Source organism: Triturus cristatus, chromosome 3_2 (genome assembly GCF_964204655.1).
Source record: "Triturus cristatus chromosome 3_2, aTriCri1.1, whole genome shotgun sequence".
Classification (NCBI taxonomy): domain Eukaryota; kingdom Metazoa; phylum Chordata; class Amphibia; order Caudata; family Salamandridae; genus Triturus; species Triturus cristatus.
Genome location: NC_140584.1, coordinates 744,453,986 through 744,480,631, shown reverse-complemented (window position 1 = coordinate 744,480,631; position 26,646 = coordinate 744,453,986). Strand labels below are relative to the sequence as shown.

Here is a 26,646-nt window from a genome sequence, read left to right as displayed (position 1 = left end):
AATTCTTGAGTAGTTTTCTGAAGATAAGGTGGCTGTCCATGGATCTTATGTTGGGGGGCAACATGTAACACTAGATTCAATTAGGGGATAGGTAGAAAATACAAAGCACATGAATAACTAGGAAAAATATAAAACCTTTGTCACCATGAATAGTCATATGTAATGCAAATGTGACTTTCATTGATATTCGCTTTTGTTTATTCTTTAAGGAACCAGCCTGTCTGTGACCATAAATTCTTTCCTACAGTTGATCCCCCTTTGGCAGTTAATTGGTTTAATTTATATCTCATCCTCTCCTGAACATTCTAAAGTGTATACAAGTATTAATTTACATATCTCACAGGAATTCGCCATTTTCAACCCTTTGTGGGAGGTTGAGCTAAAACTAATGTTTAGATGTGATTATGTCAGTCTCATTGTTGTTAAATAAAACCTACAGGTTTTAAATGAATGTAACTATCTAATATAAAAACGCCTGTATAAACATTAGTTCCCAAAATATGTTTGATACTACATTTTACTGGACCGTTCTATTTGTACCCTAGAATTTGCTGTCAGCAATGTGAAATCATTCATGCAATCTTTAACTGTTTTATTTTGTTACCTTTGCACTTTGAGAATGTTGCTGTCTATAATATGTTTCCCTCAAAATGCCTACCTATAATAAACTGTTGAACCGCTTTTGCCTTACAGGTGTGGCTCATCAACACAATCCAGTCAGTCAAAAACAAATAACAGAAGAACAAGCCATGACAGCACTTGTTCACCTGCTAAAAACACACCCTTCTCTTCAGATAAAGGTAGCACAGGGTTGAATATGATGTAGTAATTAAGTCTTTTGTGTAAATCTTCCCCTAATCTCACCTCCCTGTGCTCATGGCTCCCCTGTACCCATGTATCTCTGTGTTTGTGTCAACCCATTTCTACCTCCTAGATTTTTTTCCCTGTCACCCCATCATTGGCAGCTGCTTGTATTTAAAAGTGGTGAGGCAATCAGGTGAATATTCCGACCCACTTTCAGGCAGAGTTAGAAACCCAAAAGCACTCAATCGTGGCCTGTTACAAACAGTGTTTTGGAGTTGAGGCTCAGGGCAGTGCGAGTGTTAGGAATGGGAGTCTCTAGTTGGCAATGGTTTGCACCTTTGTCCAAATAAGGGTTGTTCCATCTAGACTGGATAAGGGGATACACTCCTAAAATAACCCCTGTTCACCCCCTTGGTAGCTTGGCACGACCAGTCAGGCTTTTCTCAGAGGCAGTGTGTAAAGCTTTTGCACATAACCAACAGTCATACACTAAAAACACTATAAAAGGACACTGCACCAGTTTTAGAAAAATAACCAAGATGTATCTGTGCAAACAAGACCAAAACAATAAAGAGCAACATACAATAATCAAAAATAGGCACTTTGTAAGTATGACTTACAAAGGCAGTTCCTTGAAGTCGGTAGCTCCGTCCGGTGCTACGGCGGTGCTGAAAACAACAGAATCCAACAGTTCCAGCTGACCGCGTCGATGTGGACCAGCTTTAGTGTCAACAGACTTGTAAACAGTACCTTTGGTGCCGGCTGACCGCGTCGGTGCAGGCCGGTCGTGGGAATTATCGCGGTTGTGATATGAACCATAGCAGTGTGGCATGCGGTCCCTTCAAGATTCGGTGCAGGCAACGGCTCAGTGACGGTCCTGCAGCAGCGTTGGTGATACCAAGGCTTGCAGTGGGGAGTGAGGTGGTGCTTGTTGCAGTGCTGACAGGTCACGGTGTAAGCGACAGTGGGGGTTGATGGGAGCTGGCATCGGGTGGCCCAGACTGCGGTGTGGGACGGGGGTGGTGCGTCGTGAAACTTACGAGTTGTGCCCCCACACCACGTTGCGGTCAAGGGTGTCGGAGTCAGCGTCGTTGTCAGTGAGACGAGGGCAGTAGAGTGAAGCCAGGCAGTGCAGAGTGCGGTGGCCACAGGTTGCTGTGCAAGCAGCGGCTTGGTGGTGGCGGCGGTCGTCGTCGGTGAAACCAGGGTTGCGATGCGAAGTGCGGCAGTGCCTTCAGAACACAGAGCCAGCAGTAGTGTTGGCTGCTTTCCCTCTCTGTGGCAACTGAAACTGCGGTTCAAGAGGGGGTACCAAGAGGTAGGTGAAGTCTTTGCTGTCTCTGAGACTTCAAGAACAGGAGGCATGCTCTAGTTCAAGCCCTGGGAGATACTCAGCACAAGTAAAAAAAGTTCAGTCTAGTCCTTTCACTGCCCAAGGCAGAAGCAGAAAATGCAGGCCAACCCAACAAAGCAACGACACAGCAACGGTGCAGTACTCTTCCTAGCAGTTCTTCCAGCTCATCTTCTTGGCAGGTTCCGTGATTCCAGCGAGTTCTAAAATTCTGGGTCCTATACTGCTTTTCTCTTTTTTCTCTTGTGTAGAGAGTGTTTTTGCTCAATCCAAACCAGTTTGGTCCTCTCTGGCCCAGCTTCTGGGCAGGAAGTGGAGACAGCATTGTCCAAGGCAGATCAGGTCCATACAGGTGCAAGGAAATCTCCTCCCACTATCTCTAAATGCAACCCAGGTCTATTCAGCCCAGCCCTGACTCATCCAGGAAAGGTAGGACACACCTCGACCCCCCCAGTGGCTGTCTGAAGAGAATGCACCTCCCCAGCCCCTGTCACTCCAAAGCCAGACAGTCAATCCACAACTCAACAGAGGTGCACAGGATGGCTAAGTAGGAAAATACCTACTTTCTAAAAGTGGTATTTTCAAACACAGAACCTAAAAATCATTTTTACATTCTGAGTTGAGGCATACTAAACTCTGTTTCTCTATCTTGCCCCAATGGGAAGATATACTCATAAATTGTTACTGAGTATTCCCCATGCCATCCTATGGGACAGATAGCCTTTCAATAGTGAAAAACGAATTGCACTGTATTTCACTATCAAGACATGTCGCACACACCAGTACATGTCTGGCCTCTCACATACACTACACCCTGCCCACAGGAGTACCTTGGGCCTAACTTAGGGGTGACTCACATGTAATAAAAGGGAAGATTAGCGCTGGCAAGTGGGTGCATTTGCCAAGTCGACATGACATTAAAAACTGCGCACAGACACTGCAGTGGCAGGTCTGAGAACCTTTTGAAGCATTGTAAGTGCAATTTACTAGGGACTTACCAGTAAATCAAATATGCCAATCATGGCAGCACCAATCTGTAATCCAATTTACAATAGGAGCACTTACACTTCAACACTGGTCTGCAGTGAGAAAGTGCGCAGAGACACTAAACCAGCAAAAAGAGTAAAACCCAGGAGGCCAGAAAGCAAAAAGACAGGGGAAGCATGCCAAAAAATGTCAGGTCTATCAGCGAGTTTCTCACACTGCCTGACAGTGGCAAAAAAACCAATTTCAAATTTGAAAAAAAAGTACTTACTGACTCCTCTCCAGTCCCACAGTCCATGGCTCAAAGGTAGCGTGGGGTCTCAGAGCCAACTCCCCTAACCAATCCAGATGCTGCTCTCATAGAAGTGCAAGAGAGGGGAAATGGAAACCTCCGTTCCTGACACACAGCGCACTGCGATAGTCCCTAAGGTTTCTATTAGAGGTTGAAGCACTTCTAATTAGTGTACAATAACATTTCGACCAAACTTTAAGAACAGAATAAATTGCTGAACAAATTTAGATCAGTAACCAATGTTTTATAGTCACATTGATGAAAAACATAATCATGAACAATTGTGATTTACAGAATCCGAAAATAAATGTATTCAAAATACAATCCAAGAATAAAACAGCTTGTTTGACAATTCTTGAGATCAGACCCAATGCATTTCGGGTTTCGAAGAACCCTTCTTCAGGGGAAAACTTTCAGAATGACATGATTTGAAGAAGAACCTCCTGCCAGAACAGTCAACAGAAAAAGCACAAGTCAAAAAATGTATTTCGTACACAATCTGGGAGACAAGGATACAAAAGTCTGTGCTTGTGCCCACTGTGCACCAAAAACAACATGCATAAAGTGTATCTGTGTCATAAACCATAAAATATAAAACGCATATATGTGCTGCCATAATGAGCGGTTATCCCTGATGTGCTCTAACCAGTGAACAAAAGTGCCGGCATGCTGACTATTCTCGTCACGTCGTGTAACTCCATTTAGCCATGCTATGTATTAATTAATTCAACGGACACCAATATGCATGCGTAGTTTTAGAGAAAACGGTTACCTCCAAACAAGGGAAGTTCACGAATGAATACCTTGTATTGAGGTGCAGTCTATATCTATAGAATTTTTTTTTTTAAATACAGATTAGCCCCAAGCTGTATACCGCGCCGGAGTGTGTAAGCGAAAAAGCGACTATCACCGCTTACCGTCATCAAATTCTTACAGCGTATAAGACTGCACAACTACAAAAAAAGGGTAAACGGGAAGTTTACAATTTGTACCGTGACCAGAACCTTAAAAAAAGCTCATATCACTATCTAATGAGCCTTACCTTGTTGATAAGCCAAGTCACCGTGCTGTAAAAAGTTCTGTGAATAACAAAAGGCCTCACGTTAAACGCGTCTAAAAGCTATGCCAGTATATCGATAGTACAACTACTACAAACTATGGCAGACTCACCAGCGTCTGACGTATGCTGGATATCCTGGTCAACTGACTCCAAGGAGGCGTGTGTAGGGAGCTGAGCATTAGCCCGTTAAATAGTGTGAAGGGATCCAAGATCCAACACAAGAGTGTTCTAACTTTATTGGCAACCGGAAAAATGCAATTACAAAGTCACAATCTGACTGTTTCCAATGGTAATGTTTAAAAGTGCCAGAAAAAACCTCAATGGGGTAGATACTAAAGAGCCCATTCATTGTAACCTGAAATGTGATCCTGACTCGTACCAGTTACAACAGTGTAGCGGTGTCCGAAACACACAGGAATAAGTGTCTCATCGTGTATCCCAATAACATGGGAGAACATAACAATATGGGACCATGGTCAAGCTTAGCAGTATCTTGAAGTGATGGAAACAAAAATGTTGTTGAAAATGACTAATGGTGACAGTGAGTGCAAGCACAGAGGTACAACCACAGCTTATCAGCGCAACAGAGACAGTTCAAAGGTACATATCATAAGAAACATGACAATTCATAATGGTCATTTAAACCTTTTGGTATCAAAGTCCCTAGGTAATCTATCCAGAATGTTTTGCGTTGAGCTCATAGAGTGTTGCATTCTATGCCTACGCGAGCGTCTATGTTATCAAGAATGGTAAATCTCAACTGAGGAATTGTGTGGGGTGTGTTTTAATCCAATGGGCAGCTAAACATGAGTTAGAGTTTCTGGTGCGTATCATGCTCTTGTGTTCAATGATTCTTGTCTTTATTTTACGCGAGGTTCTGCCAACATAATTTAAACCGCAAGGGCAACATATGGCATATATAACCCCCTCTCTATTACAGTCTTATGTGTGTTTTAGCTTGACCTTTTTGCCCGTATGTGGGTGATGGAAAATTTTCCCAGTGATTACATTGCCACATTGTTCACAATTTCCTCATTCCTTTATGTGTTTGTGCCAACTGTATAGGTGGTGCCTTCAGAAGTTCTTTTAGATTCTTGGATCTAGTGTGGGCAAAAAGAGGTTTGTCAAGAAATAGTTGTAAATTTGGTTTCCTGTTCCAAAATTTCCCATCTCTTCCTGAGAATTTGTTTGATTTTAACTGCTTTTTGGGAGTGTTTTAAGACAAACACTTCCCGTTTACTTGAGGATTTAGGAACATATGAAAGTAAATCTTCACGTTTCTTGCGAGACACAACTTCTTTGGCTTTTTCTAGTATGTTTGAAGGGTATCCCTGTTTCTGATATCTGAGTATTTGTTCATTGATTAATCTGTCAGTTTCTACTTCATTTGATGTGATTAATTTGATACGAATCAATTACATATTTGGTTACACGGCCTTTAGGCAGGCCCATAAGCTCACAGCTGCACGCACCGTTTGAATAAATATATTGTTTTTGCATATAATTGGTAGACACATTTTACTATTAGGTGTGCAGGTGGGAAACCACTCTGTGAGTTATTGATTAAGCTCTCATAGAAGTGCCAGAACTAGTTGGAGCAGGGAGGATCAGCACTTTTACAGACACTGGAGACCTGTGCCTACTCTTCACCCAGCTGTCTAAGACATCTCAGATTGGAGAGGTTTAAACTGTGCATGTCAAGCTGGCCGCTGCAAGACAGCCGGCCAAAGTGACATGCACATTTTAAACTGGAGTGAACGCCACTCCTGCTCCCCTGCCTTGACACTTGCCTGTGGCTGGCCGCACTGAAAAATATAATGGTACTAAAATAATTTAATAGCTATTTTATTGTTCATATTTGCTGCACTGGCAGCAGAGTGGGCGACGCTCCTCCGTTCTAATGGAGGAATCGATGCTGCTTCCCATGCCTTTTGTTTCTCCTGCAGGTACTCCTCTGTTCCTCTGTCTCATCAGCTTCTACCATGTCTGTGTCTCCATATGTCTGGGGCAATATCTTCCTGTCTTGTGACTCCCACTGTCTTTGTCATTTAGTTGTTCAAGTTGCACAAGTTTCAATGCTATCTCAATGTCTTCCTCTGTATGCCTGTTACGATTATCTTTCCATGCCAGTTCTTCTTCTTATAAATTCCCAGTGTCCTCGTATCTCTGCCAGTGTAGTTTCATGTCTCTCCGGTGTATGAGTGTCCCTTCATCCTTGTTTTTGAGTGTCAGCATCCTCCTGTATGACATATTTTAGTTTGCATGTCTCCACAGCGTCTTCCCTGGTCTGTGCCCGTTTATGTCTTCCAATATCCATTCTTCTCATTGTCTTCTATTGTTTCCTTGTGTCTCTCCCCATGTCCATCTCTCCTTAGTGGCGACTTCTCCAGAGTTAGTGCATCTCCTAATGCCTGTGTCTCTCAGTGTGTCTACCCATGTCCCTCCATATCCCTGTCCCCCTGTTTCTCACCATAGTCTTAGTATCTTCATAAGGACTTGTGATGTTTTTATAGTGGCTCCACAATATCTCTTTAGCACTTTCTTATCTTTTCCTATTGTCCAATGTCTCAGAAGAGGTGCATTCTGTGTCCCAAATATCTTTCTGCATTTATCCAGTGTATCCCTTTGTCCCCAGGTCTCTCAGCGTTGTTTTTTCTCAGTATCTGCTTTTCTTCGCTATTCATGTTGACTAGCTCTCTTCCCGTTTCTTTGTCTCGCCAATTTATTCCCAGGTACATGTTTTTCAGTATCCATGCCTTCCAGTGTCTCCATGTCTGCTTGTTCCCTGGTGTTTTCTCATTTTTATATCTTGCTAGTGTATCACTATGTCTGTCTTCCATGTTAACAAATGGGTTTTCTAATGTAAGTGTCTCCAGCGTATTTCTTTCTCTCACCAATTGTCTTCCTGAAGTTACGGAACTGTAAAATCTATCTTGGGAGACAATATAAACATGATACAAGTTCTGCTTGTCTGTCCAATCAGTTTTTGAGCCCAATAACGTTGACATAAAAATGTAATCGTTTGTTTTATATGTAGGTTGAAGTGGCATGCACATTGGCTTGTATTGTGTTAAGGAATACTCCTCTACAGAACTATTTACAAGAGAAGGAGGGATTTAAGTATTCTGATGTCCTAGAACTTCTTCATGCCCCTGACAAGGTACTTCTTTTATTTAAACTGCAACAGCGTTTCACTTTGTGATATAATATGAAACCAATTTGACTAGTAAATTTCATCCATCCATGCTGGATCAGGTGTTTTTTCAGCATAGAGATGTAATTTAGTTATAGTCATGCAGACGTGTTAATGCTGATGTACTAGCAAAAGTATTAAGAGAAGTATAGCAGGGGTTCACGAACGTATCATGGCACACGAAGCAGCGCTTCCTTTTCAGGAGACAAGTCTATACTATAGAACCTGTTAGAGTGTCCTAGGCGTCAATGAAAGAAAAGTGGAACCTGTCCAAACTGTTAAGCGGTATTTCATATTATGACCCAGTGGTAATGGCATACACTCTTGATCATGGCAGGAAACAAAGAAAAAGTTTATGAAAGCAATAACGTACATAAAGGCCAGTGTTACAGTTCAAACCTTATTCCCTGATTTTCTCATGCACTTCTAACAGCAGATTCCTCACCTTAGAATACTCGCTAGATGCTGGACAGGATCTAGAAACTTCAATTTAGCAATTCTCCCATGCACTGCTTGGTGGCACAGTGCAGATTTGAATTGTCTCCGTATTGCCACAAAAGTGACAGAATAGCGATGTATGTTAACACCATCCCTGCATGCTGAAGTCGGTTCCTTTCTTTCTGTGCCTTCCAACACAGATTAGTAGATATGTTTCCAATCTTGTTGGTTTTCTAATAACGCCTGTGTGGTAGGGAACGATGTGCCCACCTAAAACAACATGTTTCAAACCATGCCACGACTGCAAAAAATGGAAGTCAGTCACAAACATGCATCAGGTGTATCTTGGGTGTCTGGGCTTGGGCCACAACTTGAAGTCGTGTGAGAATGTGCCCTCATCCATCCAAAGGCGATCTAGGGCAGAAAGCAAAGCTGTCTTTCGCTGAACATAAGAAGAAGTTGCAGCCTTTATGTAAATCTTTGGGATCCACTAGAGGCTGTTTAGAGATGCTGGTACTGACTTCAACTCCACCTCTGAGACCCAAGCTTACCCCTTCCACACCAACCCTAGTACCAATGTCGGAAGAGGATCCGATACTGATACCAATGTCAGACACCGTGGCAATGTCATTCTATGAAATCACAAAAATGCAATTAGTCATCATGCACCCTGATTCTGACCTTATGAAGCTGCCATCTCCTACATGTCAACAGAGGCTCCATATTCTATTGCTTCAGACTCTGACCCCATAACAGAACAAGGGACACCCCAGGATGTAGATTCTTCCACCTCACTACACATATGATGTCTTCTACATGGATTTGCAAGATGTCAGTGGGCTTGACACCTCTCCTGTGGTAGGGTGTCATTCCCCTTTTGAGCTGCCAAGAGAAGAAAGTGCCTCATTTACAGTGGTGGGCCGGAGGGCAGCTGAGGCACAGGATTTACATCTGCATTAAGTTGAAACCAAAATGAACATTATGACAGAGATTTTACAGTCTGGGCCAGCTACTTCTAAGGCCTCGCTCCATTTTAACAAAGCCCTCACTGATAACTTTATGGCCACCTGGTCAAAGCCCTGTTCCTGCATACCTGTGAATAGGCAGGAGTCAGACGCACAGACTGGCAACTGACAACCCTTATTTTCTTACCAAGCATCCTACACCAAAGAGCCTTGCAGAACAGCCCTCGACCAGTAAAATGAATGCCAACTCATTCTCAACCACTCCTCAAGATAGAGGGCTTGATTACAATGGCGGAAGACCCGCCACCGCCAGCCATGCGGAGGCGGGCCCTCCGCCATCGGACAGCAATTTTCCCCCAGCCATATTACGATGGCGGGGGGACTCGTTCCGGTACTGTGGTGGTCATAAAGACCGCCCGCCACCGTTCCGCCACATGCAATCGTCCCGATTACCTGGCGGAGCAGTCAGAATGTGTAAAATGGTGGCGGTGCCTAGCAGGCACCATCCGCCATATTACAATGCTGGCCGCAGCCAGCCTTTCCGTGGCGGGTAAACCGCCATTGAAAGGCTGAGGGAGAATGATTCGAGGGTCCATTGCGGACTCCCCTTGTGTTCGGGGTGGTGCACTGTGGGGGTACCCATGGTACCCCCCCTACATTTCATTGCACTAAGTGGCAGGCACTGTGTGTTGCCTGCCACGTAGTGCAGTAAAAAGCATGACCTGCATGTTAAGCATTACGGCGGGTGCTGCAGCTAGTAGCACCCGCCACAATGTTAACCATGCATGATGCGACCGCCATGGTGGCGGTCGCATCGTAATCTGACGTGCGGGACTGCCGCATTGCAAGCGGGCGGTCCCAGACACTGCTACGGTGGCGGGCAGACTCGTAATGACCCCCAGAGAATGCATGATTTGATTTGATTTGAATTATTACTTATAGAGCACAACGAATGCCGTGGCGTCTTGGCGCTGGCTGTAAACGTGGATAGAGGGCCCTGAGCGTGGATTTTAGTTTTTGTCAAATAGCCAGGTTTTTAGTTCCTTCCTGAACCGCATCCGATTCGGTTGGCAACGCAAAATAGATGGCATCTGGTTCCAGAGTTTTGCTGCGCAGAAAGACAGTGTGCGGCCCTCCCATCTTACCTTACGTGTGTTTGGGACACAGACAAGACCTTCCGTGGATGATCTAAGAGCTCTAGCAGGGAGATATCTAGTAAAAGGTTTCCGTACCTCCCCAGAGATGCCTCTGTGGAGAGCCTTATGTACTAGACAGAGAGCTTTAAAATTAGCCCTTTGACGGACAGGAAGCCAATGTAATGTTCTGATGGCCTCTGAGGTGGGGCGACCCTTAGGAATGTTCATAAGCAATCTGGCCGCCGCATTCTGAAGTGACTGGAGCTTCCTCTCCTGTGCTTTATCAATTCCCACAAAAAGAGCATTACAGTAATCCAGTTTAGATAAAAACAATGCGACTACAACTGTCTTTTGAAGCTCAGGTGCTATAAACGGGAATATTTTCCACAAAGTTTTTAGGAGGAAAAAGCAAGAGGAAGTTAATTGGTTAATGTGGGAGAGCAAATTAGTTTCTCTGCATTTTAGTCAGTAAGCCCGGTTTGTTGGACTGGATTGTTATACACATGACCTTTGGGACATGGCCAGTGAGATCTCTCTGCTTTCAAGCTAGATAGTCCTCTGCATCAAGATCTGCTACTCATTGGCCGAGGATCAGTTCCTGGAACGTCTGAGAGCCCATTCTACCAAGGCAAATGTGTGCTGATGTCAAGGACAGGCTTGTGGTATAACTGTCCTTGACATCTGCAAGGCTGTGATGTGGGCGTCGTTGCATACGTTCACTACAGCACTGTTGCCTTAAGAGGCAGGTCTGACAGGAAGGACACTTTGCTTGCTTGGTCCTGCAGGACATTTTGAGCTAAGACTGTTCCACAGATCCTCTACCTGTGTAAGTGCTTCTTTGGTATCTATTCTAAGATGAGTAAACTGCACTGAGACGTATCCACCTTAAAAAAAAATTACTTACCTTTGTTAATGCTCTTTTGGGTGGAAACTCTAACTGGAGATTTCTCACTGCCCTTCTTGTCCCCGTTCAGTGGGGTGGTCTCTTTTTAACATCTAAAAAAAGGTCCACATTAGTATTCAGCACACTGGTACCAACATTTGTTCACCCTCCACGTCTACGATAACAGAAAGGGAAAAAATAAGAAACAAATGTCAATGCACAGGACTGGTGCTTGTATGCACCTCCGCCGTCTCACTTCTGAGGTGGTAGTGAGCTGCAAGGCTCCTCCAAGCAGCACGAGAGTACTGCTGAAAAAACGTTTGGCGCCTGGAGAGTATACTAAAGTGAGGAATCTGCGTTTAGATAGAGTATCCAATAGAAAAGGTAACTTGTTCATCAGTTCCTTTTTTCCATCAATTGGACAAGACAGGAAGGTCTCTTCATTGAGTTTGTACATATACCTCCCATTAATTCTGCTTTGCATTTTCTTCTCACAGTGTTCTACCTACCTCTTAATAGTTCTGCATATGCCACATCGTGTTGTTTCAGGAATGCATGATGTTTGAGACTTTTTCTGCATCAAAATGTCTCTCATATAGCCTACCTCTGTTATTTGGGGAAATATAATCTAGACACAATGAAACCAGCAGAAGGTGCACAGTCCGTGGCAGAACAGAATAGCAAAACAATAGTTAATGTAGAGAAATGCAGGAGATCCTACAAATAATTGGGGCAACCCCTCACAGGAGGTAGGAGTCCATCAGCCCACCCTTATTGGCGGAGCATCGTCATCTGGTACTCCTGGGAATCACTGTCTAGGCCCATATACCCAGATCCCCAGGGACTCTGCCTAGGTGCACCGACCAGTGATACCCAGAAAAGGAATAAACTCCTGCCAGGGTGTGTACCCAAGTAGTTGAGGGCTCCAGTGGTGTGCAGTGCAAGAAAGTGAAGTGGAGTTAAAAATGAATACTTGGTCAAAAAATATGTTTAATGTGGATCAACCAAGTTTCATGTTTAAAAGAACCTATAGTCTGTTATATATTTTTTACAGGCTAGTCTTTGGTTCATGTGAGAGTGTGGTCAACATGTTTCAGCCGTTACGGTGACTTAACCCGGCTTTCATCAGGACCGAAAGAAAGAGCTACTGCAAAACTAATTATAAAGTGATAAAACTAACCCCATACACCAAATGTGAGTGTGGGATACCGGTGTGGCAATTGCCACCCTACCACAAAAGGCTCAAACTAGAGCGTAAGAACGATGTCTTCATTCCTAAAAAAGAAAAATATATATGAACCTCATGCATATCAAAACACAACTACTGAATGCCACAAGGCAAAGCTGATTCAGCATCACCCAGGTTAACAACTAAACTCCGAAATGATGTTTTTAAATACTAAATTTGTATAGAAAGTTGAAAAAGACTCACCCAGCTTTGTGTGGGAGAACAGCCTCACCTCACCCGGCTGACTGCTCGGAGAAGGAGGCACCGCTCTGTTTAGATGTGGAGAAAGAAACCAGACAGATTGCCAATGGATACCCATCTGCTCAAAGCTCAACACACATATTTTAAACAAGTTAAAAAGGAACCAAAATTGATTAAAAAAGTCCGAGACCTCGTGACCGCCCATATAAGTCTAGTAGTGTTAAGGTGATGTCTCTTTAGAACAACCTATCAGACATCCAGTATGACCAGGGTCAAACATAACTATGAATGATTGTTATTAAGTTGTTGAAAAAGCTGTCAACAGAATTCCAACAACCAATTCTGTATTGGAAAACATAGAACAAGCTGTCTTCCACCTTGCCTATCTGTCGACATCTCTGACTAACTCGCAGGCTGTCTGAGAGGCGTTTGGCAGGACAGAGAGGGTGCTACTTAGTAGCGATCGTGTTAGACGTGCGCGTTCTAAAATTACAATCAGCTGTATGTGCGCGCTATAAAGAGACAAGTCCAAGACCTCATGACTAGGTCTGTGTAGTTAAGTTGATGTCTCTTAAAAAGAACCTGTCAGGCATCCAGTATGACCAGGGGCAGATATAACCATAAAAGATTGTTGATGGATAAAAGAGAAACCAACCCTGGAATCTGTCACCAGAAATCAACCAACCAGTTCTATGTTAAGGAGTATATCTATCATTGAAGTGAGCACAGAGCACACGCAGCCTGCCTCCTCACCTGTCCGTCGATACCTCTGACTGACTCGCAAGCTGTCTGGGAGGTATCGGCAGGAAGGGGAGGCTGCTATTAATAGCGCTCGTGTGAGACGCGTGCGTCTTAAATTGAAATCAGCTGTGTGTTCACTTGCACGGAAGCAGCGTCTATGCACAGTAAAGCGCATGCGCCTAGGGCAAATGCTGATTGAAACGCGCATGCGTTAGTGCCAGACATTACGCCGATGTACCTAGTCAATCCGAATTAGAGTGTGTTACGAAATAATCAAAACGAGGCGAATCACCACAGGATAAGACCGCCTGCGTTTAAGGTGCGGTGTGGGGTATAAATCGCGCCACTAGTGGGGACCTCGTGTGTCTAACGCGCATGCGTCGGGGAGTAATGGAGTCGGCCCGCGCATGCGCGAGACATCGTAACACCCCGGGGAGATGGAAAGCCCAGTCTTTAGTGCCAAACAATAGGAGCGCTCAAGTATACCTGATCAGTAGTGTTGGACAAGAATAAAGTGATCATGTCGACTGGCGATTTGGTTAGGTGTAAGTTATTCGTTCTATTGACAATAATAAGTTAAGTCCTATAAAAGGCACAAGGAGTGGTTTAACCACCATGACTGTGGGACAGTTGGTAATATATAATCCCCACGAGTTCGAGTGTGTTACGAAATAATCAAAACGAGGCGAGTCACCACAAGAAAAGACCGCCTGCGTTTAAGGTGCGGTGTGGGGTATAAATCGCGCCACTAGTGGGGACCTCGTGTGTCTATCGCGCATGCGTCGGGGAGTAATGGAGTCTTCCCGCGCATGCGTGAGACATCGTAATACTCCGGGAAGATGGGAAGCCCAGTCTTTAGTGCCAATCAATAGGAGCACAGAACGTCCCTGGATATTACGCAACCACACGAACTGTAATTCAGAATGCGTAATTTACAGAATCACGTGTCCGTGTACCCTACACTACATAGGGTACACCACACGTAAAGTGAAGCTCCGCAAAAGCGAGCACAAAAGTACCATCCGCTGCATGAGACAATCCACTCGGATGACGGAGCATTTCCTAGCCAAAAAACACAAGGCTGAGGATCTAAGGTGGCTAGTACTCGAACGCCCGTTTATTCCTCAACACATAACGGACGTCTCCCAGTTCTTATTTTCCAAAGAACAAAAATGGATTTTTAAGTTGAAGACTGACACCAAAGGACTGAACGACAACATACCATGGGCTTCGGTCTATACTTGAATCAGTTAGACTGTCTCAGTGTTAATCATTCTAGTAAACACTGATGTTTGATCTAGTTCAGTTACTCTATCATCACGAGTAGCCTCTCTCAGCGGGAGGAATAAGCTCCTTTATAGCCTTGTGGGCACCCAAGGATTCAGTCGATATAACCTTCCCCTAGAGACATCGCTATCTGTCTAATGAACCGATGCCATTACAACATCCCACAGCGTGCAGATATGTTTAGCTTCACGAGATTTTGTTCTGTAGCCTAGTGCACACTGACACTACATGTCATTCAGTAGGGATTATACATTACCAACCGTCCCACAGTCATGGTGGGTAAACCACTCCTTGTGCCTTTTCTAGGACTTAACTTATTCATGTCTAAAGAATGAATAACCTACACCTGACCAAATCGCCAGTTGACATGATCACTTTACTCCTGTCCAAACACCACTGATCAGTTATACTCAAGTGCTCCTATTGATTGGCACTAAAGACTGGGCTTCCCATCTTCCCGGAGTATTACGATGTCTCACGCATGCGCGGGAAGACTCCATTACTCCCCGACGCATGCGCGATAGACACACGAGGTCCCCACTAGTGGCGCGATTTATACCCCACACCGCACCTTAAACGCAGGCGGTCTTTTCTTGTGGTGACTCGCCTCGTTTTGATTATTTCGTAACACACTCTAATTCGGATTGACTAGGTACATCGGCGTAATGTCTGGCACTAACGCATGCGCGTTTCAATCAGCATTTGCCCTAGGCGCATGCGCTTTACTGTGCATAGACGCTGCTTCCGTGCAAGTGAACACACAGCTGATTTCAATTTAAGACGCACGCGTCTCACACGAGCGCTATTAATAGCAGCCTCCCCTTCCTGCCGATACCTCCCAGACAGCTTGCGAGTCAGTCAGAGGTATCGACGGACAGGTGAGGAGGCAGGCTGCGTGTGCTCTGTGCTCACTTCATTGATAGATATACTCCTTAACATAGAACTGGTTGGTTGATTTCTGGTGACAGATTCCAGGGTTGGTTTCTCTTTTATCCATCAACAATCTTTTATGGTTATATCTGCCCCTGGTCATACTGGATGCCTGACAGGTTCTTTTTAAGAGACATCAACTTAACTACACAGACCTAGTCATGAGGTCTTGGACTTGTCTCTTTATAGCGCGCACATACAGCTGATTGTAATTTTAGAACGTGCACGTCTAACACGATCGCTACTAAGTAGCACCCTCTCTGTCCTGCCAAACGCCTCTCAGACAGCCTGCGAGTTAGTCAGAGATGTCGACAGATAGGCAAGGTGGAAGACAGCTTGTTCTATGTTTTCCAATACAGAATTGGTTGTTGGAATTCTGTTGACAGCTTTTTCAACAACTTAATAACAATCATTCATAGTTATGTTTGACCCTGGTCATACTGGATGTCTGATAGGTTGTTCTAAAGAGACATCACCTTAACACTACTAGACTTATATGGGCGGTCACGAGGTCTCGGACTTTTTTAATCAATTTTGGTTCCTTTTTAACTTGTTTAAAATATGTGTGTTGAGCTTTGAGCAGATGGGTATCCATTGGCAATCTGTCTGGTTTCTTTCTCCACATCTAAACAGAGCGGTGCCTCCTTCTCCGAGCAGTCAGCCGGGTGAGGTGAGGCTGTTCTCCCACACAAAGCTGGGTGAGTCTTTTTCAACTTTCTATACAAATTTAGTATTTAAAAACATCATTTCGGAGTTTAGTTGTTAACCTGGGTGATGCTGAATCAGCTTTGCCTTGTGGCATTCAGTAGTTGTGTTTTGATATGCATGAGGTTCATATATATTTTTCTTTTTTAGGAATGAAGACATCGTTCTTACGCTCTAGTTTGAGCCTTTTGTGGTAGGGTGGCAATTGCCACACCGGTATCCCACACTCACATTTGGTGTATGGGGTTAGTTTTATCACTTTATAATTAGTTTTGCAGTAGCTCTTTCTTTCGGTCCTGATGAAAGCCGGGTTAAGTCACCGTAACGGCTGAAACATGTTGACCACACTCTCACATGAACCAAAGACTAGCCTGTAAAAAATATATAACAGACTATAGGTTCTTTTAAACATGAAACTTGGTTGATCCACATTAAACATATTTTTTGACCAAGTATTCATTTTTAACTCCACTTCACTTTCTTGCACTGCACACCACTGGAGCCCTCAACTACTTGGGTACACACCCTGGCAGGAGTTTATTCCTTTTCTGGGTATCACTGGTCGGTGCACCTAGGCAGAGTCCCTGGGGATCTGGGTATATGGGCCTAGACAGTGATTCCCAGGAGTACCAGATGACGATGCTCCGCCAATAAGGGTGGGCTGATGGACTCCTACCTCCTGTGAGGGGTTGCCCCAATTATTTGTAGGATCTCCTGCATTTCTCTACATTAACTATTGTTTTGCTATTCTGTTCTGCCACGGACTGTGCACCTTCTGCTGGTTTCATTGTGTCTATTTGGGATTGGAGGTGTTACAGTCCTTAAACCAAGTCCCTTATTTTGACCCTCGTTTAAATTTGTTGTTTGGTTTTGAAATATAATCTAGTACTAGCTCATGTACCATGTGAAGTGCTGAAGTGGACACTGACCATTTTCAAGACTATATTTGTGAGTATTATCTCCAGTGGCACAACCATACAGGCAAAATATTAGCACACATGTATCAGTCAATCTGCCGAAAACCAGTACTATTTTAGACATCTCATATATCTGTATCTAAGAGTGGTGTTTCAGGATTCTGAGCCTCAAGTATTTGGGTAGCTTTCTGAGGTGTACTTCTTCTACAGAGGCCACACCACCAGAACTCATTCAAGCACCCTGATGGTCAAGATACACTTCGCTACAATTTCAGATGATTTACTGTACAATGAGTGCACCAAAAGCTAAATAACCTCCTTCATCACCTTTTATTTGTTTGATGTTACACCCTAAGTGGTCATGGGTATGGTCAGATGCAGGTACCTTTCTCACTTTGCCACTGCAGTCAAGCTACACCCGACTGTAAAGGCCCATTCAGGCCGAAACCAGTCTTGAGTTGCTTGTGTTCCAGTTCAGGACATGGCATGGCAGTTCGGCTGGACTGTTCCTATTGGAGCAGGACCAAGAATGATTTTCTTATGGTTGGGTATGATTTGAGGTGGCATTAATGGCAAAAGAGCGATGGTTAGAATGCTCCCCTGGGAAATTGAGGGCGATTAGACTTATTGCAAACATTCCTACCATAACCTTTTGTGTTTGATGGACCTACTCCCACTGCCAATTGTAAATGAACAATCATTTTTAGACACTGACCCTTCTCCAGTCAGCATGCACCTTAGTGTTTGAAGCAAACAGTATCAAAATGCAACAGCTCCTGAATCTACAGCTGTCAAAGGGACGCACATAATCAGATGAACATTAACACAGGCAAAACAAAAAAATCTTAAAGGAATATATCTGAGATGAACAAAGGAGGAGAGAATCCAGAATAATGGATGGCCATGCATTTGAATATAAAATAAGCTACTAGCGTAATAAAGCATACTGGAGGATATTTTGTACTTCATCAATCCAAGCATTTTCAGTTGAATACATGTGGATAAGATATTGGAGTGTGAAGGCCCACTTGAGACTTCTTCAGAGTCAAATAATGTATTTCCTAGTATAAAATAAGATGACAAGCACAGCTCAAATCTTAGAATAGGATCAGAAGGGCTTCTTACGGCTCGATAAATCATGACGACACTTGGGTTTATTTACTAGGGTTTAGTGGGGGTGCTTCCGTGGCACAAAGTAACGCAAAGCATTGCATCGCTTTACTTACCACTCCTCTGGGCACAGCGCAAAGTTACTCAGCACCGCACAAAAGGCCATGCTTCCCTCAGTAAATAATCCTCACAATTTCATACTTTCATCTGAGGGAAACACTAGAGATTCCCTTGTTTCCTACTGTAGGTATTACAACTCGGACACACCTCCCATTCTGTCTGAAGGTGACCACCAGTTTTTCTCACCAAAGTTTTGTGATGTCAGCCCATCCGCATCCTTGGGAAGCAATCATACTGGCCCCTTGCTGGATGACTGGCTGAGCAAGCCGCCAAGTGCTGTCTGTTCAACCGCCACCGACAGCCTCTATACCCTTTTAGTCCTCATCAAGCCTCCCGGTGGGTAACTATGGCACGGGTATGGTCTGAAAGGGCTTGTAAACCATGCCCACACATTAACACCAGCTAGATTTCAGGTTGTTTCAAGATTGTGTTCAAACTCCGTTGCTGGTTAAAACAGAGAAATATGCCTGGCGCTGCGCCTCCTTCACCACCAGTTACTCTCTGGCTTGGTTACGTATATATGACATAATACATAAAGAACTAGAGGCCGGTTTCTTCAAAACAATGACAATGATTAATAATTTCAAGATCTAAAATTAACAAATTAAAAACACTGTATTTAATCAATTATACTACAACACATTTTAAAGTTGTTCATATCACACTATCAATCCGAAATAATTCCTAGTAGGTATGTAGCTCTAAAGATAGAGTTCCTGTGTGGAAAGGCTCATTTCGTTCTGTTTATGATCTCTGAAAAACTGTCCTTTGGGCGTGCTGGCAGCCAGTTCATCTGGTGATTTTAATTTGTTAGGATCTCGAAATTGTTGTTAGAGATTGTCACTGTTTTATGTTATTTTACAGCATTGACAAAGCGCCATCCCTCCCCCAAACAAACGTTTGGATATAAACAATACATTAACCAAACTAAGAAGAAAACTGTATGCAGTACTGCTTCAAGAGGACACCTGCCTCCAGTTCTTAATGTATTTGCTTGAGGATAGGTCACTTCGTTTGCGTTTGCAGATACAAAAGACATGAAATGAGGGAAAAGCTAAAACATTAGCTTCGGTACAAAAACTGGTATTCCCCGAACTCGGCAGTGATCTTGCTGTCCTCATGCCTGTCTGTGACAGAGCAGTGGCCGCATGTAACACTGCTGCAAGGAGGCAGTGAGTGGCGAATGCTTTGTAACTCTGCACACACATACAGGGCAGGTAGACACGCCATTGTGCTTGATTGGCGTAAAGTGAAAGCCCTAATCTGAATTTTTCGAAATGTGTGGCATTTAATGCTGTACAATTTATCAAATCCATATTTAAAGAAAGACGTAAATCTTCCTCTGCAGGTTACGAATCACAAGGATCGGTGGGGTGGAGGGGCGGCAGTTGTAAGACTTCAAAAATCCATAAATGTTTTCCAGAAATACGCCTGGAAACTAGATGCACTCGCAGGTTTCTAGTCAAAGTCCAGCGACTCCTGTTTGTGAACTCCATTTTCACTGACTTTTTTGTCTGTTTTTTTCATGGGAGTAATATTTTTCCGTTTGGTGAAACGTATGACTCTCCTCCTTCCTACCTTCAAAGGCATTTACTCCTGCCCTTGCTTCGAGCGCAGTTCTCACCTCTTCCAATAAGGGATGTGGTTGGCGAGGAGTTTGAGAATAATCACAAATTTCCACGTTCATGGGTGTGCCACAGAGCATTCCAGCCCTGGAACTCCCCATCCACGACCTTGGGAGTAGATTTCCTCCTGCACTAAAATCTTTGGGCCCAATTCAACAAAAAATGGTTTGATTTACTCTTGCAGGACTCCTGGCAGTTGAACAGTAAGCCAGTAGTACTACAAGAGTAAATCACACAGGACCCGAGTCACAAAGGTAACTTACAGTAGCAGTTTGTGAATACCTTAAATGTAGTAAATTTACTCAAAAGTTTAAAATGTCCTTAAAACTGTAAGTTGCCTTTGTGAATCAGGGCTTGTGTGAGTAAATCTTTTCATGAGTACCATGCCAGCTTTTCAGAATTCAAAAACTGAGATTAGTAAAAAATGCTATTTGTAGATAAGCCAAATTTGCGCTCACAGCTTTGTGAATCAGGACCAATAAGTAAATCAGTTCATATAGTAACGCCCTTGGACACTCCACAAAACTAGCAAATACATAATGTATATATAATAAATTGTGACTAAGCTTCTACCTGGAGAGGGCCAGCCCATTTGCCCTTGCCTTGGATTTAGTCTCAGGCTTTGATATGTCCAGTTCATAACGTTGAGGTTCTTTAGGTGACCTGTGCAGCATGCATGTGAGGCAAGAGCCTATACAGACGGGATACTCACGGGTTTTTGAGCCAAAAATGACTTCTTTTTAGCGGTCTTCCACCTCAAATTGTCTCTGCTTCAGCATATGTCAATGGGGAAAATAAATGTTCAAAATCACACACTTTGTGTATGGAAAATGATGGTATGTGTGCAAGAGTGACGATATATGTCTGCTTTTCAAATTGGCATTTGTAGGGTTTTTCTACTAGGCTTAAGTAAGGCGCTCAGTGTTCCAAGTCAGTTTGGAGATGCGCCAGTTTGTCGTCATTCATAATACTTGCAGTAAGGCATATTGCATTTGGTATGTTTATGACTTTGTAAAAAACATTGATTCCGCATCTTTCTTCATCCCTCCAGGACATTCGCTTGCGAGCAGGTTACGCCCTGGCGCTCTTCGCATTCAACAACACTCTGCAGCAGTTCCTGCTGTCAGAGACCGGAGGGGTTTCAATGTCCACCTTTGAACCGTTTCTGAACTCTCCAGTTGAGACAGACAGAGCAACAGCAGCGTTCCAGGTAATGGTCCCTGGCGCCTCGCAGCACACCTGCCGGAGATACCAGCAGGTCTGGCTTCAGACATGGTACATGTTATATTGCTCATATTCAGAATGATGATGACGTGGACTCTGACACGACCTCTGAGAATGTGTTGAAAGGATTTTAGAGCTAAAACATAGGGTAATATGCAGAGTCCGGTGAGATCTGGGCATGGTGGTGTCACAGGGCAGCATTATACAGCCATACTGCCAGATCGATAGATTATAGGACCTACAAACTAAGCCCCATATTGACACAAACCGGATCAAAGTGTTGTGGCATTTACTTTCCTCTCCGGAAAGCATCCCTAAAGTCTCGCGGGGCACTACTTTGTATCAAAGGGGCATGCAAAGGATGCTACATGGACTCTCCCCTTGCAACCACCCACAGCTTTTGACGCCAGTCCCTATCTACTGAAAAGGTAGAGGGGTATTTGCATACAAAAATTACTCTTCCTCTAGGGAGGCATAGCATTGAAGAACATGTTTCTTTTCTTCAAACTTTTCAATTTTGCATGTGTGCTGCAGTGGCATAACAAAACTTGAGCCCCCCCCCCCCATGCCCCGGACTCAGTCTGGAGCTCTCAGCCCAGGGGCCTGTGCACATTGCCCTTGAAGCTTGAGGGCCACCCCGCACCACAGGCGCTGCGGGGGGTATTGTTACGACACTGGTGTGCTGTACTGTGTACTGCTTAACCTTCTCAAAGCATAGGTACCCTTCAGAAATTGGGTGTGCATCTATGTGCACCTTGCATCACTCCCTCAGTTTCCTGGCATGCCTCAAGAATGAAGCATGGTACTCACTCTCTTTGCTGCACTGATATGCATATCATAAACTCAGCTATTATTTTTGCATTTACAGAAGTTTTCATGGTGTGGGAGTGATCTAATGCATCCAGAATGCAGCATGTTGGCACTTGCAACATCTTCATAATTAACGAAAATACATAGATTAACTTGTTTTCCAAATTGGCACACTTTTCGTCACTGACAGTTTGTGTTTTAGATAACCTTTCCTTTAAAGAAAGTTAACATATTTATAACAGTATCACTTTGTTTCCAGATCATAGTTCTTGCTAGAGTTATAGCAGATGTGGACCAAGTTACTTTGACGGCCAAAGGTGTTACTATTCTTGTGAAGCTGCTCCGCTCAGAGGAGCGAGCCACTCTTATTCTGGCAGGTAAGGGCAGTTGGTAACATGTTACATTAGAGTCTGACAGATTTAAAAGTTTGTCTATATATACATTTTATATTCTCATCGGCAGCTGCATCTTTTTTGTCATATTGACTTTGTGGTGTCCCCAAAGCATCAGCAGCTGTAAACATTGTAAACTTGGGAGTTCAGCTCAAGTACTGATTAGGAGCAGAAGGGTTAACTTTCATCTCATTTCATTTCCTGTCTATCCACTTCTGATCGAGACTTTTAACCACAGATTCCTCACCTTTTGAATATTCCCCAGGCGTCAGACTGGCTCTGGAAACTTTTGAGCAATACCTCTGCGTGCCGGTAGGTGGCACCGTGTGGTTCTGCACTGATGCTGTTCCGTTCTGGAAATGACGTGCATGCCCAATATATGCGCAACTCCCTCGGGCTGACATTAGTTACTATCTTTCCAGGACACCAGACGCAGATCCAGAGCTGCCGCTCGTCTGTTTGTGACCAAGTTACCTTAAAACTGACAGTGTGCAAGAAAAATGTCACTTCCCAAAACCACATGTTTTAAACCTTGTAAGGACTGTTTCAACCAAATGTCTGTGACAGATTCTTATCAGGTTTGCCTGTGGTGCCTGGGGTTGAGACACAGCTCGCAGTGACTGTACATCAATTAACCTGAAGGCCATATGTGACCTCAAGGCGAAACTCTGCGTTGCCAAGCAGCGGAAAACTTCAGGCCATGACCTGTCTAAGTTAAAGGGTCGGCTTTGATCCAGAGGTCACTGGAGTTGATCCTGAGGTCGATCCTCGTCACGCTCTACATTTTCAAGTAAAACTTATCAAATTAAAGCCCATTCCCACCACTCTTTTACTCATGAGAAGGTGGGAGGTCATTGCCATGCCTCTCGATCTTGCTCCCAAAGTCGATCAGTGTCAGAACCCAGCACGCAACTTGTTGCAGTCCAACCTAAGTTCAAATGTTGCTCTAAGGCTGGGTGGGATTTTATTTGTTCTGTGGAACCCGCTTCTAACAAGTATTAGCCAAACCAATAGGCCACAGCAACAAAACCCATTGGCTTTGCCAGTGCTTTTTCTTTGGCTTATATGGCTGCCCACAGGTGAGCATGCATCCAGAAGGACCATCTTTGAATGCATTTTGTAATGTTTTAATAATTACCTTTCAAAGGTGACTGCTGTCGATGTGCAAACATCTGCAGCAGCCACCTTTAAATGGGATTTTCTAAAGTAAAACAAGACCATTCACAAATATCCTTAGCACATGTACACACAAGGGCTCCCATCTTGAATTAGTTCAAATGTATTTAAAGGTGGCCTCCCACTGATAGTGGGGGAGAAGCAGGCAGGGGGAAAAAGAGAGTCACAGGATCAACAGACAAGGAGTAGAGGGAGAAGAAAGAGAGAAAGACTAAAGATTCTCTCACATGCACAGAGCTGACATAAGGAGTGGAAGGATACATGAACCAATGTAAATGCTACAAGGCCAAAATGTGCCTTAGTGGAACAAGCACATTGTGGATGAAAGCCATCAAACCAGGAGCATGTATATGGAATGTATCAGATACAATATGTCTTGCCAACTCATAACTAAAGTTGTCTGCAGGTGAGACCTAAAAATGAGTTTCAGTGTCCCTTTTTAATTGTTCAAATGTGGTTTTCACCAGAAGGAATACTTTTTCCTCAGTACAAGAAGAAAAAAAAGAGAGATAGAGATTGGACATTTAAGCTTATAAAAACAGTCTATATTCTTTAGTACATGTTATACAAAGCTTAAGGTTTTCAGTGGTTAAACCCTTCGGTGCGGGGGTAATACCCCGTGGCGCAGGGGGGGCGGCGGCGGTGCTGTGCTCGTGACGAGCCCAGCTCGTCATGCTGCGCAGTGGAGCTGTGCTCATGACGAGCTGGGCTCGTCACGAGTCCACCCACTAATTGATTCTCCCGCACAGGCGGGGAATCAATTACGCGTGGGAGTGGCGCAACCGTTAAGACGAGAACAGCTCGTCATGAGCACAGCTCCACTGTGCCTCATGACGAGCTGGGCTCGTCATGAGCATACAACGGGTTAAAAATCAACCTTCTGGACTCCGGTGAATTTGTGTTCTAGGTTTGCAGTTTCACATAGAGTCAACGGTTGTCAACAGGTCTGGGTGTAACAAAGCACATATTAGGGTTGTATGGTTGTATGTCAGAACAATGCATGCCTATACCATGCATGCCATTGCTCTTCAGTCAGTTTTCCACACATATCGTTACAACGACATGCCTTAGAGAAAGAACTGGGCTTTGGAGCGGTATCATTTACTATTCCAACTCCAGCCTGCGCAGCAGTAGGGAAAGCGTTAGATTATAAGTCAAACGCCGCTTTCCATAAGGCACGTCGTTGTAACAACATGCGTAGTAAAGGAATGAATGCTAAAAATGCATTAATTGTAACGGCTGCGTTGTAACTGCCGCACGTGGTTTGGCCGTTGTGGTAAAGGCTGTTCCTGGGTTGCACAGATCGTTATTAAAATTAAGTGTGCAGTAGGTCACTTTCACTACCTTCAACAGTTATTGCATGCACAAATGAGGATGCAAAGTTTAAGGATGGGTTGGCAGTTTGCTTACCATCCTGTGCTTTTCTGAAGGTACACTCTTCAACTCATGAGAAGGACCCTCATACTGCGCTGAGGTTGGTGTAGTTGCAGACTGTACACACCCTTGTAGGAGCAGTAGAGCCCCTGCTGCACTGTCAGTGTTTCCCATTGCCTTCCTTCAGAAGGCAGACAGGAACATCACCAACAAAGAGCTTTAGCCTATGGCTAGTGTGTTTTGAATCAACCCCTTGCTAGCGTTGGACAGCCGGGAGCCATCTGACGCTACAGTGCTCGTGTGCGTCAGACGGCTCCCGGCCGTCCGCGCACAAGGCACTGGAAATCACTCTGGTGCGGGCACCACCAGAGGGATTTCCTTTTCCCCCAACAGCCTCGGGAGCTAGAGAAGAGCTTCCCCAGCTCCCAAAGCTGTTACCTTTGTTTCTCTGAAATGACGATCAGTGTACACGTTGCGCTGAGGTCATTTCAGAGAAACCGCAACTGAAATGAACCAATTGGCTCATTTCAGTTTCACTTTTACGTGCTCGTGGGGCTATCTCAGCCCATGCACGTAAAAAAACAAGAGAGGTATCATTAGAAAGGGGAGAATCTCCCATTTCCAATGGTACCCATCCCTAGTGGATCCTTGCATGGGAATTGTCCCTGGAGGACCCTCCCCAAGCAGGGATCCACCCACTAGGCACCAGAAAGGAGGGAGCACCCTCTTGGGCAAGGGCCTTTGCTCCCCCATATGTTTGGGTCAAAGACAGTCTTTCTGACCCGGGGCGGGGGGGGGGGGGGCAGAAAGCACACTAGACGCCAGGAATTTTTTAAATATGCAAATGTAGGGGTTGGTGCTGCCCAAAATGGGCATGCCTATGCCCCCACCCTCCCCAAGGCAACTGGACAGACTTTCTGCCCCCCCCCTGGGGGGGAAGATGGCGCAATAGCCCCCAATATGCCTTCTGGGGGGTAGAAAGCACACTAGACACCAGGGATTTTTTTTAAATGTAAATGTATGGGTGGGAGCTGCCCAACATGGGTCTGCCTATGCCCCCCCCAAAAAAATTCTACAATCTTTCTTCCCCCACCAGCTGGCAAATGGGGGCAATAGCCTCCAATCTGGCATAAAGCACCCTAGACACCAGGATTTTAATTTGTATTTTATGTGTATAGGGTTTGGGCTGCCCAAAATGGGTTTGCCAATGTCTCCACTTCCCCCAAGGGGGGGCAGAAAGCCAACTAGGTACCAGGGATATGTTTATGGGAATGCCAGGGAGAAGCCGCTTAGGCAAGGGTCGCTCCCCCTTTTTTAGGCACACATTTTGGCTGTTTCAGTGATATTCTTAGCCTCATCTACCCCCAAGCAAAAAACCACTAGAAACCAGGGTTTGGCTGACGGTCTGCGTGTACTGACCTTTGGCGGGCATATTGCTGGCAGTGTGTTTGGATTTGCACTTGGCTAATGGTGTGTGTGGACTTGCGCTTGATGACGGTGTGTGTAGATTGGCGCCCACCTGGTGGTGTGGGTGGAGTGATGCTTGGCTGACCCAGGGCAAGGATGGTTATTGGCTGGCGGTGTGCAAGGATGGCTCTTGGCTGGCGGTGTGCGTGGATGGCATTGGCTGGTAGAGTGTGTGGGTGACGCTTGGCTGGCGGTGTGCATGGATAGTTTTTGGCTGACTGTGTGCATGGATG

The 26,646-nt window shown here is 44.5% G+C and overlaps 1 protein-coding gene across 1 annotated transcript in view; it reads left to right on the top strand.

The window, feature by feature from the left end:
* The window catches only part of ANKAR (ankyrin and armadillo repeat containing), a 1,190,398-nt gene that overhangs the window by 929,757 nt on the left and 233,995 nt on the right, over positions 1-26,646 (top strand). Inside the window, exons 22-25 of the mRNA XM_085646861.1 lie at positions 694-800; positions 7,529-7,651; positions 21,022-21,180; positions 22,264-22,381. Of these exons, the coding sequence (XP_085502987.1) occupies positions 694-800; positions 7,529-7,651; positions 21,022-21,180; positions 22,264-22,381 (507 nt within the window). The remainder of the gene's footprint in view (positions 1-693; positions 801-7,528; positions 7,652-21,021; positions 21,181-22,263; positions 22,382-26,646) is intronic.